We start from the raw sequence: 15,493 nt of genomic DNA, 5'->3' as shown, positions 1-15,493 counted from the left end.
AGCATTAGATCATCCAATGATCAACCAGTTCTGTGTAACAAATTCTGACCAGTGTTGGGGTTAACTCATTACAGGAAACACATTACTTTTTCAATTTACAACAAAAATTGCTCTCCTGTCCCCATGTTGAGAGAAATAAAGTGCAGAGGTGTTATATGCTGTGTGAACATGATGGTTATTGTAGTTCTAGACCAAATGTGAACATGCATTTACTCATCTCACTTGCACTAAAACATTCAGTATTCCTCAAAATGAATAAAAACAGAGTAAAATGCAATCTCAGAATTTTACGCAAACCTGTAATAATTAACTATATTAAATTACGCAATTATACTTTATGTATTTAATCTCACTTTATTAACTATTGTCTTTGCTGCTGATCTAATTCAACCATACTAATAAGCAAAAATGACTTTAGATTAGATTTAGAAATAAGAGTGTTGAACTTCACTGTCCTGTATCCTATTCTTCTGTAATCCAGAATGGCAGCACAGCTGAAAGGCTTGTTTGAGCTGCGCCCTCTACTGTACAGACATAAATATGCATTTTCTTCAGCCTGAGGCTTATTCATTTCACTTTTGGTGTGAAAGGGCCTTAAAATGTGCTAAGTAATGAGTTAAAAGTAATGAGTTAACATTACTTTTCATAAAAAGTAACTAAGTAACACAATTAGTCACATTTTAGGGAGTAACGCAATATCGTAATGCATTAATTTTAATAGAAACTTTCCCCAACACTGATTCTGAAAATGGAAGTACAACAAGGAAACAAACAAGGTCAACAGTTTACATCAGGAAATACTGACAGATTACACTGCTATATTGACAACATGGCTAAGCATTTTGACTATCTTGTTTGAAAACAATGACACAAGGACTTTTCATTCTGATGGCACTGACATGTTCTTTGAACTAAATGCTTATTTTGAGAGATGAACTAAGGATTTTGAGGTCATCCATTGTGTGCTGCTGTTTGTATGAATTGTTTTGAGAAATTCACTTATTGGTTTGCAAATGTTAAAGGATTAGTTCACTTCTGAGTAAAAATGTCCTGATGATTTACTCACCACCATGTCATCCAAGATCTCCGTGTCTTTCTTTCTTCAGTCGAAAAGAAATTAAGGTTTTTGAGCAAAACTTGCAGGATTTTTTCCATATAGTGGACTTCACTGGGGTTCAACGGGTTGAAGGTCCAAATTACAGTTTCAGTGCAGCTTCAAAGGGCTCTACACGAACCCAGACGAGGGTCTTATCTGGGGTAACGATCGGTCATTTAAAAAAAAAAAAAAATGAGTGTATATACACTTTTTAACCACAAATGCTCATCTTGCACTAGCTCTGCGATTCACACGCACGTAATCACGTTACTGTCACGCGTGCATCGGTGGAAGTACCGATCCAGTGTCTACAAAGCGAACGTGCAAAGATTAAGCCAAACAGCATTTACAAAAAAAGGTAAAACAACAATTTCGGACGATTTTGAAGTTGGATGAGAAAATTAGATGAAGTTTTTCGCCCTACCGCAGTACTTCCGTTTACATCACATGTGACCTTCCAAACGCAATGCGTAGCGCATCACAGAGCAGTGCAAGACAAGCATTTGTGGTTAAGAAGTATATACATTTTTATTTATTTTTAAAAAAAATGACTGATCATTTCACTAGAGAAGACCCTTATTCCTCGTCTGGGATCATGTAGAGCTCTTTGAAGCTGCACTGAAACTGCAATTTAGTCCACTATAAGGAGAAAAATCCTGTAATGTTTTCCTCAAAAACCTTAATTTCTTTTCGACTGAAGAAAGAAAGACATAAACATCTTGGATGACATGGGGGTGAGTAAATTATCATGAAATTTTCATTCAGGAGTGATCAACTAATCCTTTAAGGATGATTTGAGAAGCGACTGAAAAAAATGTATTACCTTTGAATAAAAAAATATGCCAATCAGTATCTGTGGTAAAAGTCTCAGTCACTCATTTTTGCCATAACATTTTTAATATTTCAGGCTGAAACACTGGTGCAACTGTGAATATAAAAATGCACCTTTTTTTTTTTCTTTCAAAAAAAAAAAAAAAAAAAAGACTTTCCTTCTCTTCTGTTGTTCACATATTCTCTCCTCAGGAAGTTTACTTTCTGTCAGCGGCTTTGCCAGACGTGGCTTGGGTCATGAATATTAATGCCGCTTTGAGATGTTGGCCCTAAATGATTTGCTGAAAGGCGGACGTTGGTAGGTGAGAATGCTAGCCGCGTGGGATTACAGTTTTGTGTGTTTGTTCAGCCCACTGTCAAAGCAACGGCTGGCAGAAGCTTCTGATCGACATTTTAAGCAGCAAGCTGCATTTTTTCCCTTCGCACCGTGATAAAGCAAAATAAACCTCTTTAAAATATATAATTATTGTCTCTCAAGTAGTGTGTGTATAATCACAGTTAGTGGTTGTTTTGCCGTTGTAATGTGAACAAAAGGATGAAGCAAATCAAATTGCCCCATGCAGCAAAAAATATATATTTCAATTATTTGCAAAATATGCTGTAAACACCACAGCTTAAGGTAATATATTTTTTCATAATTAAAATACATTTTTATTTTAAATGCAAAATTATATTACAAAACATACTTCAAGTCAGGATTATTATTGTTAATTAAAACAAAAATTAAAACTTGAAATAAAATAAACATTAACTGAAATAAAATAAAAATAACTTAAACTTATTTTATTTCAGCCAAATGCCAATGCAAACTTTCACATTTTCATTTAGATTAACTTGATGTACTAAAATAACAATTTAAATAACAACAATTCAAATTATAATAATTCTAATTGATGTATAATAAAATAATTCACTTTATAATAAAATTTAAATAAAAATGAATAAAAAATTAACTAAAATTAAAATTAAAAAGGAAAATATAAAAATAAAAATTCCAAATACTAATAAACAATTTCAATGATACTAAATAATAGTAGCAAAACAAAACAAAAAAACTTTACAATGACAGTATATTTTGTGTAATATAAATATATTTAAATTTCAAATACATTTTAAAAATATATAACTACAACATACTGAAAATATATTGATGTATTTTTACAAATACAAAATATTTAAAATATTTTCAAATAAAATAAAATATTTAAGATATTTAAAATATATCTATGTAAATATTTAATAATAAATATTTCATATTTTAATAATACTTAATATAATATTAAATTTAGTATTAGTTTAGTTTAGTATAGTATAGTAAGCAAGTATATATCAATATATTTATGGTAATTTTCTCATATATTTAGAAATATATATAAAAAATTATATATATATATATATATATATATATATATATATATATATATATATATATATATATATATATATATATATATATATATATATATATATGTTTTTGTCATGAGGGGCAAGCTATAATAATTCAGCACTTTTACTTGATATTCAAGTATATTCAAAAATGTGTTCTTTTGTACTTTTACTAGGAATCTGAAAAGTATTACTATCATATTCCATTAGGGTACCTGTACTTCATCCACCACTGCTCCCGTCACAGAGAATGAAATGTATTTTGGTCTCACAAGCCTGTCAGCTCATAAACTGGATTAATAATTAGTATTCTTCATGAACAAACTATTAAAACATATTAAGACCCCTGCAAATTTGCTCCCACAATGACTCTCTGAAACCAACTCAGAAAGTCAAAGCTTACAGAATATCCCACACGACATTGTGGTGGCGTTCATGTGCGTTCATCATGTAAATACGATCATTCCGACGTGACATGAAGGCACATGAGGAGGTGGACCCTCTGCCATAGGGAATACAGGCAAGCACAGCATTTATTAAGAATTACAACCCAACGACCGCACAGAAATTCCTCATGGCACTGCAAAGACATTGCATGATGTTCTTTCTGCCGGAGGAAAAACTGTCCATGTTCTGAATCAATAATTCATATTGTTTCATGTGCGTGAAGAACAGGGGAAGAAAGGGTGAACAAAAGAGAACAGGCCTGACTAAACTCTAGTCTCGCCTTTGGCATCCTGCAGGTACAAAGAAGTGTTTCCATTAAATGAAATATTGGAAAATGAAAGTCTCTGTAGAAACAGGAAGAGAGACAGAAAGCTAATCAATGGGAGAATCTCTACAAATGTAAGTGTAGACGTTTCTGACAAGATATCGCAATATGTAGCACTACTTTTTTAACTAAAGCCAGAACTCTGAGCGCATATAGCTCATACCGGCAGTTAGATTATGGCTGTTAGCTCAGCATAAAGAAACTGAGGCAATCTGATTCAAAAACAAGCACAGAATGTACTTGTTATGATGCTGCCCTGCTGAAAACAGCTCAAGCAAAGACTATTTAATATCATACCTTCATACTTGGTGTGTAATGAAGACAAAAATGCCACAAAGGAATAGTTCAGCAAAAAAAAAAAAAAAAAAGTACATTCTCATTATTTAAACTGGTGTTGCAAAAATTTGGGGACAGTAAGATTTTTTTAATGTTTTTGAAAGAAGTCTCACCAAGGCTGAATTTATTTGATCAAAAATACAATAAAAACAACATTATGAAATATGATTAAATTTTAATAACTGTTTTCTATTTTTTTTTTATATTTTAAAATGTAATTTACTCCTGTGAACAAAGCTGAATTTTCAACATCATTACTCCAGTATTCAGTGTCACATGACCATTCAGAAATCATTCTAATATGCTGATTTGTTGCTCAATTCTTCTTCTTCTTCTTCTTCTTCTTCTTCTTCTTCTTCTTCTTCTTCTTCTTCTTCTTCTTCTTCTTCTTCTTCTTCTTCTTCTTCTTCTTCTTCTCAATGTTAAAACAGTTGTGCTGCTTTATTTATGTGCACCATTTATTTAAAATCTTTTGTAACATTATATATGTCTTTATTGTTACTTTTAATTAATTTAATGCATCCATGCTAAATTACATTTTTAATTTCTTTAATAAAAAGTCAATATAGTGTACTCTCAAATAGTGTTGTCAAAAAGTATACCACTTTGATATCAAGTCCATACCGAAATTTAAAAAATGTGACTAGGCAAGTGACGGTATCAAATATTCATGTTGCGATAATTGCTGAAGCTTTTATCACGGTATACGGTATTATCACGATATTGAAATAAGTTGCAAAGAAGTGTCGTCATACTATAACAGGTTTAAAAACTCTTTTTTCTTATAACAAAAAAACTCTAAACATTTAAAAACAATAATGCAATACACACACAAAAAAAATATAAAGTAAAACGTTTCAAACAGATTAAAGTGCAAAAGAATTATAAAGAACACCAGGTAACACTTTACAATATGGTCTCATTATTTAATGTTAGTTTATGCATTAACTAAGATTAAGAATGAGCAATAGCTACATGTTACAAAAGGTATTATTTTTGTTAATGTTAATTAAAAAATACAACTGATCATTGTTAGTTTTAGCTCAGGTCAATTAACTTTTGATGTTAGTAATGTTATTAAACTTTAACTAAGAAATTAACATTAATTAATAAATGTTTATAAGCGTTTTTAATTGTCAGTTTTGTAATAATAAAATAACATGTTAACTAATGAAGCAATATGTCTCTAAGTTTTACTGAACAATAACAAATAATCAGAACATTTACAATCATTATAGGACATGTCCAGATTAAAATATACAAATGTTTAAGTTTAAAAATAAAGAGCCTATTAAGTCTTTAAGTATTAAGTATTTGGTGCTGTGATGAACAGCATTCCAAATACAAAAAACTGAATGGCTCTTTGATGCATTTTAAATATTGTTCAGTAGAGCAGCTGCTTTGTTTATGGGTTTCAGGGGTAACCACTGCATTTCTGCTGTTCCATCAGTGCCCTCTGCTGTCAGAGAGTGAACGTGCACTATCATTCAGTGCATCTTTTTCACTCATTGCACCAGGTGCTTCTCATGCACATTGGGCTTGCTTACATCTGAGTGTGCGTATCTCTCTGACGCAGCATACAGCGGTGTTGTGCATTTTATAATGTATTATAAAAATTTTAATAATTCGTAATAAATAATGAATCATGGTATTTTGAAGTGTTTGCAATAACAATATCATCCATATTTATTATTGTGATATATCGTATTACCAAATATGGGCACATTAAATGTGACGCTTTGAGTGCTGTTGAGCGAATTTGAAAACACCTCTGATTGGCCATTGTGTTCACATGCTCAACATATACAGTATCTTACAGAAGTGAGTACACCCCTCACATTTTTGTAAATATTTTATTATACCTTTTTTTTATGTGACAACACTGAAGAAATGACACTTTGCTACAATGTAAAGTAGTGAGTGTACAGCTTGTATAACAGTGTAAACTAGCTGAGGGTAAAGGTGATGGACTGGCCAAGCATGTCTCCAGACCTATTGAGCATCTATGGGGTATCTTCAAACAGAAGATGGAGGAGCACAAGGTCTCTAACATCCACCAGCTCCGTAATGTCATCATGGAGGAGTGGAAGAGGACTCCAGTTGCAACCTGTAAAGCTCTGGTGATCTCCATGCCCAAGAGGGTTAAGGCAGTGCTGGAAAATAATGGTGGCCACACAAAATATTGACACTTTGGGCCCAATTTGGACATTTCCACTTAGGGGTGTATTCACTTTTGTGGCCAGCGGTTTAGACAGTAATGGCTGTGTGTTGAGTTATTTTGAGGGGACAGCAAGTTTACACTGTTATACAAGCTGTACACTCACTACTTTACATTATAGCAAAGTGTCATTTTTTCAGTGTTGTCACATGAAAAGATATAATAAAATATTTACAAAAATGTGAGGGGTGTACTCACTTCTGTGAGATACTGTATGTCTGTGATTGTCTACAATGATCAACGCATGTTTGAATTTGAAAGCGTTTTAAAAGTGGGAGCGTTTGAAAGCAGGCATCTATCAGCAGACTGATTAGCTGCTAGATGGCTGCTTTCAAATGCTCCCATGTATATCTGTGTAAGCGCTCGGTAAAAAGCGTCATTGATGTCTATTTACAACATGTTTTTGAAGGGTTGATCATTGTAGACAATCACAGTATTATCTGATGAGTGTACAAACATAATGGTCAATCAGAGGTGTTTATGAATCCGCTTAACATCGCCCAAAGTCGCATTTTAAAAATTTTAGTACCGACTTGGTATCGAAGTCGGTATTTGACAAAACTACTCTCAAAATAGTGTATAAATTGTATATCTTTAAGGTGATTTTTTTTTTTTGTCCTTTTAGAACTTGATCGTTGTTTACTGAACTTTGTTGTATAGACGAAAATTGTGTAAAGATTCTTCGAAATTACTGTACAGCATACAAGTTTGGAACAACAGGATGAGCAGATAATGACAGAACTGTCACATTTGGATGCACTATCCCTTTAAAAGTGTACTCCTTTAGTACACTCTGCATAATATGCATAATACACTAACTAATGCCTTTTTTCACAATCTTTGCCCAGTCACATGCTGTTAGTTAGCTAGCTGAGAGCAATATGCTCTGCCACCCCAAATAAAGGGAAATTTATTCATTAATGTGACTCATTTTCTCATGTGACTATATATCTCGCCACATCACGGTAATTTATTTAGCCTAGAACTATTTTCATAGCCAGTGCTGGGTATTGTCAAGTTGGGTTTTTGTCAAGATGAAATTTCTTACAGTATGTGCTATGAAAGTTAATTTAACTATGAACAGTATTATTGATTTAAGGCTGAAAATGAACATTTTGTCATCATTTACTCATCCTCAAGTGGTTCCAAAACCGTATTAAATTCTTCTTGGCCATCGAAAAAAAGATGTTTGAAATGTCTGAGCTGCTTTTTACAACACAATTAAAGTAGGGATTTATACCATAAAATACCATAACAGCACCACAAATGTAGTCCATAGAAGTCTTATGAACTCATATGTTAGATTTGTGTGAAGAATAGATCATAATTAAAGTGGTAAAGACAAAATCTTGTGCAATATGTCTCCATTTTGACATTTTGAATTACACACAAGCACAGATGAGATTAAAAAGTTGCAGTGAAAGGAAAATCTCTGGTTTTACAGAAGAAAGAAATAATACGTGAGGGTGAGTATATCATTTTTGGGTGAATTATTCTTTTAATTATCTAAAAGACTCCATTTTAGATCCATTCTGACCAACATTTACACACAAAATTTTTTAGATGTCACATAGCAGATAATATTGTCTACTGTTCATATATAAACACTACCTTGAGGATGATTTTATGGCCTGGATCTAGAAAAACCTTGGATTTCGCCACACAAGAAACCGCATAAAAGTCACTGCAGTGGGATTTGCTTACAAATGCAAATTGCAATTAACAACTAACATTAACCCAAAGCTTTAAGTGCTTGTTTATTACTTAGTCTTCAATTAATTTTGACACCCAAGGCAGCACACACACACAAAAAAAATTACTGCATCAGTGAAAGTACTCTACATCCAAAGACATAACTTCAACCACGCGGACCGATGCATTCAGAATGTCCTTTTCAATGAATTCTTTTGAGGGCATCTTAGCTAATAGCTTCTGACAATATTTAGTTGCTTAAAGCCAAATAATTCTTAAAGGGGAAGTGTGTATTTTTTTCTATATCACTGTAATGTGCAGACACAACTATAAGTAAAGCATGTGTTGGATTGTTTTTCTCTGTGGTGGTTTCACAATGTTGCTCAGTTTGTGCTTTGTCATGTTAATTTCTGGCTCAATCAATTATCTGTTTGCGTCGGGCAAAGGAAATGTGTTTAGGTACTAAAGGCATATTTAAAACAGTTCATGTGACTACAGTGGTAGAACCTTAATTTTATGAAGCAACGAAAGTACTTTTTCTCCACCAAAAAACAAAATAACGACTTTATTCAACAATATAGTGATGGGCAATTTCAAAACACTGCTTCATGAAGATTCGAAGCTTTACAAATCATTTATTTCGAATCAGCTTGTATCAAACTGCCAAAGTCACATGATTTCAGTAAACAAGGCTTCGTAACGTCATAAGTATTTTATGCAAGTAACCCTTTAATCTGTTTTTGCTTTAATCTGGTGAAAATATCTAAATATCCATAAAGCAAGATACATATACTTTGAGAAGAAAAATTATAAGACTTGGTCAGAAAAAAACATAAAATAAATTAACTTATATTTTGTAGTTTTTATGTTGTTTTAAGGATTTTTATATACAGCATTAATTTTTTTTTTTTTTTTTTTTTGCAGTGTTCAGACAGCGGACAGCGAGGAAGCTCACTAAAGTTTGGAACAGAGCTAAATAGTCTCATCCTGAAAGTCTACACTAAGCAGGAACCACACTGAGACAAGACACTTCAAAATAGGTCACTGTGTCATTATGCTATGAAGAATGAATCTATACTTCACTGAATGTTACCCCAACCCACCCCCCAAATAGCACGCCATGTCAACTAATTAACACCATTCTCCTGAGATCAATTCCATTCAATGTTTCGTCTTCCTTACAGTCTCTTGTTCTGGAAAGCATATGGTGGTAAAGAGCCCCTGTGTCGCTCAGAGCATAGCACACGTTCATCAGAATGTACAGTATAGCTGTAGGCAGCCCTTCTCTGAAGCCGTGCAACTCCCAAATCGTTGTCACGGAAACTGCAGAAGGAGTCTCGGATGATCAGCAGAGGGCCACCTCGTTCAACACCTTACATGGATGTGCTGTTCACCAGGAGTCAGCATGCTATACTCTTAAAAATATAGGGGTGATGCCATAGAAAAAACATTTTTCTCCAAAGAACATTTTAAGGCTAGATACTGTAGGCAAAAACATTGTTTTTGTTTTTTTTCACGCACTGGTCAATTTTGTGTTGTTTGGCTTTTCATAACATGTTTTTTCAAACCAGTGGAAAGAAAACAAAATAGATGAAGTGTTCATTTTATTGCACTTTATCTATTTGCGTAAATTTCAATTAAAATACATATCCTTAAAGGCCATTTTCTCAAAATGAGCCAGAAATCTGGCTCACAAATCACACCAAAATTTTACAATTTTATTCCTGTCTATATTCTGAAGGCTTTTACAGAGGGTTTTGTTAATTTTATATATCATTTAATTTTTTTCTTTTTCTAGCTGTTGACATTGATTTATGGAGTGATAAAAGAGATATCCAAAAATAATCCCTCATGTAAAAACCTTTGACTCTAATAACAACAAACATCAACATGAAACAAGAATTTTGAACCTGGCTTTATCCAATGTTCAGATTTCTGTTCTGGAAATGAATGCAAATTAGTGCATATTTAAAGGGGTACTCCACCGCTGGCAAAATAGGCTTTCAATAAAACTTGGCTGCCTATACAATAGAAAATTGAAATCTGTGCTAACTGACTAGCTAAAACAGATAAAAAAGGCTGTTGTCGTCCCTTTTGCCAAATAAGTAGGAAAACATCAACATCCATAATGCACTGGGTATGTTGCCGTCCAAGGCCACTCCCACCAGTCTGCTATGGATATGCTTACCAGAGTCAAGTCCATAGAGTCGACACCATTATGACTAAAAGTTTGCTAAGAAGTATTTCCTACTAAAGCAAGGTTTGCTTTAGTAGGAAATACTTCTTAGCAAACTTTAAGTCATAATGGTGTCGACTCTATGCAGTCACCATTTCAAACTGGATGACCACAAACACAGTGTTTTAGTGCAACAGGGGGAAAAAGAAAGCTGAAAGAAACTGCGGTTCTGTCAGTTCCAACCAAAGCAATATGCCGTCACATACAAGTAAGAAAGCTTAAGCCATTTTAACCATAATGCTGTTTGAAGAGTAGACATAGTATGATACAATTTTCAGTGATAAACCTACCTCTACACTAACTGTTTTGTTAATAACCCTCTGTCGATCCGACTCACTGTGGGCAGGGATACATAAATGTGGAAGTATAATCTGTCGTTTTCACAAAAACCCTGGAGCTGTTAAGTCAAACGCGTCATCCGGTGAACTTTTGCTGACAAATAAATGTGAATTTTTCAGTCCAGGTAACACGGAGAATGAGTAAATATTGTTAATGCACATGTACTACTGATATTGTAACAATACAGTGTGGGCTGAAAATCTGCAGTTACACTTTAATTAGATAATGCCTAATTTGCATATTTAAACAACATTTCAGAAAAATTGAAATACAAAAAATATTTGTAATCCTTAATGTAATCAATCAACTGTGTTAAACAGTTGAGTTTTATCGTTTTCGAATCCATTCAGACGATCTCTGGGTCTGGCGGTAGCACATTTAGCATAGCTTAGCGTAGTTCATTGAATCTGATTAGACCGTTAGCATTTGCTCAAAAATGACCAAAGAGTTTTGATATTTTTCCTATTAAAAACTTGACTCTTCTGTAGTTACATTGTGTACTAAGACCGACAGAAAATTAAAAGTTGCGATTTTCTAGGCCGATATGGCTAGGAACTGTAATATTCCAGCGTAATAATCACGGAACTTTGCTGCCGTACCATGGGTGCAGCAGGCGCAATGATATTACAGAGCGCCTGAAAATTGTCCCACTAAGTTTGTGTACTTGGAGTAGTTGGAGAGTTAGCTGGGGACTATTTTCAGGCGCTGCGTAGTATCATTGCGCCTGCTATTACGCCAGAATGAGAGTATAGTTCCTAGCCATATCAGCCTAGAAAATCGCAACTTTTCATTTTCCATCGGTCTTAGTACACGATGTAACTACAGAAGAGTCAAGTTTTAATAGGAAAAATATCGAAACTCTTTGGACATTTTTGAGCGAGATGCTAACGGTCTAATCAGATTTAATGATCTATGCTAAGCTATGCTAAAAGTGCTACCGCCAGACCCAGAGATCAGCTGAATGGATTCGAAAACAGTAAAACTCAACTGTTAAACTCTAGGGGAGTTGGGAAATGAGCCTATTTTCAAAAATAGTGGAGTGTTCCTTTAAGGCCCAGATATACTTCAAATGAAATCTAAGTTCATTTTGTGATTTCAAAATGTCTTGTCAAAGCAAAAGTTTGCTCCAGCTGCAAAACATCTTTGTACTACCATAGGTTCGTGACAATAACAGTATATTCCTGCTCACATATTTCGAACTTCGATTTACCCCTAAATGAAGAACAAAAACAAACTTTGCCTTGACTAAATAAATAACTTTTTTTAACTATAAAAAACCTTTGTGCAATGGAAAGGTTCCATGGATTTTAAAGGTCCTGTTCTCCGTGATCTCATGTTTCAAACTTTAGTTAGTGTGTAATGTTGTTGTTAGAGTATAAATAAAATCTGTAAAATTTTAAAGCTCAAAGTTCAATGCCAAGCGAGATATTTTATTGAACAGAAGTCACCTACATCGAACGACCAGTTTGGACTACATCCCTCCACTTCCTTCTTTAATGAAGTCGCTAAAACAGTTTTTTTGACTAACCTCCACCCAAAGGAATACAAAAAAAAAGGGGACGTGGTCTTGTTGCACTCCCACGGAGAAGAGCAAGAGTTGCGTTAGTAGAGTGTGTTTGTCGCCATATCGTCGAAACGCTGTTATTTTCATCCCGCAGTCCAATCACCTTTGTTTGGCCTTCCCAGGGACGCTGTACTTAGAAATCAATGGTTACAATTTATGTTTAACTTGGTTCCCGAAAATTACATGTAAAACTATGTGCAGCACATTTTGCTGAGGACAGCTTCCTCAATCTCAATCAGTTTAATGCCGGATTCGCACAAAGATTATTCTTGAAAGATGGAGCAGTTCCCTCTTTGTCTGGAGAAGGCATTGTTTAGACCACAAGCTAAGCTGCTGTCGAATCACAACACAGGAACCGCTGGCACAATCAGAACTCGTTACGTATTTCTGAAGGAGGGACTTCATAGAACAAGGAAGTCATCAGCCCATTTTTTTGACAGTGGAAACAGCGTTATACAGATAAGTAAATTATGTGAAAAATACTTTATTTTTTTTTTATTTATTACTTATAATTTTTTTACACGCGAAACATGAACACATGTTATATTGGACACTATAAACACAATCAAAGCTTCAAAAAACCACGAAAAACAGGACCTTTAAAGGTTCTTCAATTAATTAAAAAAGAATCTTTATTTTAAGTAGTGTAGGTACTTTGTTAGAGGGGTCAACGTATCAGACCGAGTGAAAGCAGGACGGCACGTGTTCGACTCACCCATTTCAGGATGGTGCCTCCCCTCCACAGGCACGCTGACCGTCCGTCGCAGCAGCTTGTTCCTGTGCGACTCGGAGCGCCGCTCGCGCATCAACAAAGGGTGAACCTGCGGGAGAGCAGAGATAAAAGGTCAGTGCAAAGAGTGTGAGGTCAATACGACAAGCTGAGTCAAACGTGCAGGGCTCTGCGCTAAACCAGTCAGAAACCTCCACTATTAAAACAACAAGTCCCAGAGAGATTCCTTGAAATAATAAAGCAAGGGTGTGTGTGAGGGAAAAAGGGTTTGGGGTGAGTGGGGAAAATAATTGCAAACTTGTGTGTGTAATGTGTTTATTTAAGCCTCCGTATGGGGCTGCATCTCACAGGAATTATTCTTAATAGGGCGAGCGCTCACTCATCTCCGTGAGCTCGGCGTCCGCAAACATCTCAGTGCAGGTTTGCCTTCAAATTGCACAGGGGTTGTTTAGCGGCCTGTATTCGCAGGCACTATCCGGAGGGAGATACAATCGGGATATCGAGAGCAAGGCTGTGAAGGAGGCGATTACCTACAGTCTGGTGTGATAAATGAGCGGGGCAAGAGAGGATCAGACATTGAGCCCTATGGGAAGCAGCTAAAATGTTTCAGGGGTGGCCTTGTCATTCGGACCCAGCTGCTTTATGGGACATTCTTTCCATTTTTATGCACAGCTCAGCTTTTCTCACACAGAGAAAAATGCAGATTTATTCGAATAGGACTTTTGAAGGGATTGACACAGCTGACTGTAAGATAATGGTGCGCACTCTGCCTGACGGTGCATTTGTGCGGTTTATCTTTATAGTTTTAAAAATGAAGGATATCTACATTATGCTTATCCATTTCTGGTAGGGAAAAGCAAACTAAATATTATGTTTTAATGCATGTCTTTTAAAATGGATCTACAGCCAGCTGCAAAGAAATTACAGGAAGGATAGCCTCATAAAAATTGCACAACATGCAATAAATCCTTCATGACTTACTAGAAAGCATGCAAGATCGCTGTTTATTAACGTACATGCCCTTTTATGTGAACAATTATCTACTATGCAGGCAGTGCAGATTTATTTTAAGGATAAACTAAGTGCACACCATTAACAACGTGTCAGTTTGCATACTGTGTGATGCAGTTGTTTTAAGACTAGTTTTGGCTTTGGCTAAACTGAAATTATTAGGCTTACAGTAATATCAGAGTATTGTCTGCTAAAGACAAATGGCACTATATCCACAAAACCAAAAGAAACATGTCTAACACAAATTAACTGTCACTTTAAAATATGAACAAAACTGCATAGGAGAACAAAAGGAACGTAGGTACCAGGTTCAGATAAAGGACCCTTTTAGACTCATAATTCGCTACAACAACATGTGAGGTCTCATCTACTCATTGGAAATAATCTAATATACACTTGGACATATTAAGGAAGCAAAGAGAATGTGGTCTGTCGCAATCACGCTAACTTCAAGAAACTGAAACCGTTAGACCCGCATCTACAGTATGAATCAGGAACTGTGGGACACAGGTGAGTAGAATGATTTCAGCTGTTGGCTTGGCAGCAATTACCTGGTTCAATGTTATCTGGCAAACATCACAGAGAGTAACTGTGAACAAAACACAGAGTCAGAGACCAGGTGGAGATGGACCCGCTACGGATCGACAATCACCTTCTCTAAGGAGAGAATCCTCAATTTTCCTGCCCAAGAGATGATAAATCACTGGAAATAGAGTGGAAGAGTGCAACCAACTGCCTTGGTTCTGGAAGTATTTTTTCCCATAGGGATTCTATAAAAGTCTTAAACTGGACGTTTCTGACCTTTCGATCTAATGGATGAAATAAACTTGCACAATTTACATATTAGCGCGAAAGGAAATGACGGAAAAGCATAGCAGCTTTAGAGAGTAGCAGCTTTCTTTTTTCTGATAGGTGAAAACATTGTGCTTGGTACGTTTTTCGTCTTCAAACCAATCTCGGGTCTTTAGCTGACAAAGTTTAAAGGTGCCTTAGAATCAAAAATTGAATTTACCTTGGCATAGTTGAATATGTACTGTTATTGTGGTTAAAGTTACTTACATTGTTTCTTACTGTATTCACGGAGACAAGAGAGCCATCGCTATTTTCATTATTAAACACTTGCAGTCTGTATAATGCACAAACACAACTTCATTCTTTAGAAATCTCTCCAACAGTGTGTAATGTTAGCTTTAGCCACGGAGCACTATCAAACTCGTTCAGAATCAAATGTAAACATCCAAGTAAAAATACTATACTCACATGATCCGACGCATACATGCAG

At 35.0% G+C, this 15,493-nt stretch overlaps 1 protein-coding gene across 1 annotated transcript in view; it reads right to left on the bottom strand.

Annotated features, from left to right (window-relative positions):
• Positions 1–15,493, bottom strand: part of syngap1b (synaptic Ras GTPase activating protein 1b) — a 132,677-nt gene that overhangs the window by 103,923 nt on the left and 13,261 nt on the right. Inside the window, exon 2 of the mRNA XM_067396877.1 lies at positions 13,186–13,291. Coding sequence (XP_067252978.1) covers positions 13,186–13,291 — 106 coding nt within the window. The remainder of the gene's footprint in view (positions 1–13,185; positions 13,292–15,493) is intronic.

The sequence above is a fragment of the Chanodichthys erythropterus genome, chromosome 2 (assembly GCF_024489055.1).
Source record: "Chanodichthys erythropterus isolate Z2021 chromosome 2, ASM2448905v1, whole genome shotgun sequence".
In the NCBI taxonomy this organism is placed as follows: Eukaryota; Metazoa; Chordata; class Actinopteri; order Cypriniformes; family Xenocyprididae; genus Chanodichthys; species Chanodichthys erythropterus.
This window is presented reverse-complemented; position numbering and strand designations above follow the sequence as displayed.